Source organism: Buceros rhinoceros, unplaced genomic scaffold, assembly GCF_000710305.1.
Source record: "Buceros rhinoceros silvestris isolate BGI_N320 unplaced genomic scaffold, ASM71030v1 scaffold29750, whole genome shotgun sequence".
In the NCBI taxonomy this organism is placed as follows: Eukaryota; Metazoa; Chordata; class Aves; order Bucerotiformes; family Bucerotidae; genus Buceros; species Buceros rhinoceros.
In genome coordinates, this window is record NW_010390650.1 from 24,554 (window position 1) to 27,640 (window position 3,087).

A 3,087-nucleotide genomic window follows, 5' to 3' on the forward strand; every position below is an offset into this window, starting at 1 on the left:
TTCCTGCGGAGAGCTTCACCGAGGTACAGGGGAGCAAAAGTTAAGGAAAAACCACCAACAAAAGCCACCTACTCTCAAGGAATTCTTCTTAGCCATATTGTCAAATACCTCAGGGGAAAAAGCAATCTCTATCCCAGTAACTTGGGCCTTTGGGCAGGTCTATCTTTACTTCCCCAAATCAAGAACAACATTACGGATTATTGTCACACCCAGCCAATAAGAGCTAAACCTTACAACAGGGAGTGAAAGCTCATGGCCTCTGATCTGACCCGTAACCTCAGACAAACCTCACTCCAGAAAGCTGTAGGGGGGGAAGGAAAAAAATGGCAGCGACCTATTTGAAGCTACCATCGGATCACAGCCTCCGAAGCACGAGCCCAGCGTAACAGATTCTCAGGACTGTCAAACACACAAGCTGCATCCCACAGCATCTCCCACAGCAGGATATCATCTTGGCAGCTGTAGCTTCCCCTTCAGCCTGAACAATCTTCTGCTTCTGCTCCTGCTTGGCCTTCTCCACCAGAAACTGAGCACGCTGGGCCTCCTGCTGGGCTGCAGAGAGAACGGCCAAGAGCATCGGAAGCAGGTCCCACCTTCGGAGCCCTTCGCCCGAACCCGAGAGCTGAGGGCTCTACTTCCAAAAGAGCCAATAGCGTTCTGGGGCCCTCTCCGCAAGTACGAGATGTTATCTGAGTGTACTTTACTTTCTGCTAAAATCAACAGCACGCAGACCCTCTTACACAGAATCCCCCCCGCAGCGACAGCGCCACAGTCTGAGGAGGAACCCTGGTGAGTCTCCTGAACTCACTCCCTCCAATGGTCTACGCCATTAGCTGTGACCCAAAGTTTTCCGGTAGTACTAGTCAAGTAACCTGTTTAGTTCCGTACTAAGGAGGCTGAGATTCGTAACTCTGAACTTACCCACTTGCTTCGCCTCCACGGCTGCTGTGTATTCACGACTGAAACTAAGCTCTGTGATAGCCACATCATCCAGGATGAGGCTGAAATCCTTGGCTCGCTCTGTGAGTTCTCGCCTAATCAGCAGCGACACCTGAAACACAAATACAGCAAAAAGAGAACCACACGTGGGCTGTGGCTCACTTCTCGTGCACTAAAAAGCGAAGCACGCCTTCACTTTTCCTTCTTCACAACTTCAGTCACACCGGCCCAGAGGGACATCACCTAAACCAAACCCTCAGCACGGACCTTAACACCGCCTCTGAATCTGCTGCACGTCCACACCTACGTACCGCATTTTCAAAAGTATATTACAGCTTATTTATACTTAACTACTCCATACAATTAATACTGCAAAAATAAAAAACCTTCTTTGAAGTTTTTTTTTCCTTTCACATCTAGTTCCGCTGTTCCAACACATTTTGGCAGTATTTCCTTCTCCACCTTGATTTTGCCACCGCTGGCAGTTTGACTGTCTCCTCGTGCTTGTATTCAGATGCAGAAACACAAAAATTACCGCATCAAATTTTTTTTTTTTACCACCTATCACATCTCTTACTGACTGTACTTTTTCATGCCTCTTAATCACTCTGCTTTTTTTATTCTCTTTGAATGGCTGTTTTCGGTAGGTGTTTTGATTTATTCTACCTTTAACCTTTTCCAGGCAGGCTGACAAATCCTGCAGCAAACATTTACTTAAATTATGGCTACAGTATCACATGCTTGATGAGTCTAGCACCTGTTCTCACTTTTATTGCAGCTGTTTCTGAGCAGAATTCTAAAAACGAGCCTGAAACCTTTACTATGTGCATTGTCAGCCCATAACTACGTAGTCCCTTCGTTTTCTTCTGATTATCAACCGCTTCAATAGGTATCACTTTACCGTAATGGGCACTAGATGAATATATGACAAGAAAGCAAATCCAAATCAGCTTGTTCAGAAATCTCAGAGGACTCAACAGTCCTCTCTGCTGTTACATCCTCCCTTTCCACTCATTCTCTTTACGTAAGATCATGAACACGTCACTTCAGTACACACCGCACGGTCTAGCACAAAGCCCCGATGTCTCAGCTATGGATCAGTTCTCACAAGAAGACCCGGACACTTAGTTCTTCTCCTTGCTTTTTCTGTCATGCATCAGAAACCAGTTAAGAGATGCTTTGTATTTCATGTCACGACTTATCCTCTTTAGCAGTCTCATGCACGATCTCCTCTAAAGCCTTTTAAAAGAAGACCAGCAACTTCTCTCTCCCTCAGCTGCAATAGGTGATGAATATTCTCAGAATCCCTGGCAATCAAATTACCAGAAAACAAACTTTCAGATATAGGCTTTTTAAAGCTAAATACTTCCATTATTTTGCACCCCACCCCCACCTCCTCGACTACCCTCTAATCTTTTTCTGAACAGAAATATTTGCTACCTTTCCGTAGCATCTATTACCGAAAGTTTTTCTCCTTTGTGGACTGCTCATGCACTTCACTTGTCAGATCCTTTTTAAAGGACCCTGTTTAATTTGCTCTGACTCGGAGACTCATGAAAGGCCAGGTAGTAAACTTTCTTTAAAGTCAATTCAGCTGTTAACTAGGGCAATGATGTAAATCACCTCTCCCGCCCCCATAATTAAATTACAACGTGGCTTTGCACCCTATACACCAATGAATCCCTTTTTCTTCTCAGAAGCTGGTAATACGGCATCAGTGCTTGTATCTGTAGTGGAATCAAACTCTAAGTGGTATATGAGTCCATGCCCTTTCCATTTTCATGTACCACCTACCAGCCTAATATACTTACCCTTTATCTGTTATTAATGTTCCCCACAGCCACAGTTTATTTGTTTCTTTGTAATCTGAGTGTAAGTCTCCCCCAGAGGAGTTTACCTGGGCTCTCTGAGTGATGAGCTGTGAAGCGTTAAACTTGGCTACCACGCTCTTGAGCACTTCGTTAACAATGGAAGGCAGGACTCGCTCCTCGTAGTCCAGGCCCAGGCGCTGGTACATGCTGGGCAGCTCTGCAGCATTGGGGCGTGTGAGAACGCGCAGCGAAATGTTGACCATCTGCAAGTCTGAAGAGGAGACACCGAGAGATCAGCAGCGCCGGCGCTGCAGCCGGACTCCTGCCCCCTCGCCCT

The 3,087-nt window shown here is 46.0% G+C and overlaps 1 protein-coding gene across 1 annotated transcript in view; it reads right to left on the reverse strand.

The window, feature by feature from the left end:
• Window positions 1-3,021, reverse strand: part of PHB2 (prohibitin 2) — a gene marked incomplete at its 5' end in the record, with an annotated part of 4,838 nt that extends 1,817 nt beyond the window's left edge. The window contains 3 exons of the mRNA XM_010138630.1: window positions 420-552; window positions 922-1,051; window positions 2,837-3,021. Coding sequence (XP_010136932.1) covers window positions 420-552; window positions 922-1,051; window positions 2,837-3,021 — 448 coding nt within the window. The remainder of the gene's footprint in view (window positions 1-419; window positions 553-921; window positions 1,052-2,836) is intronic.
• Window positions 3,022-3,087: the final 66 nt, after the last annotated feature.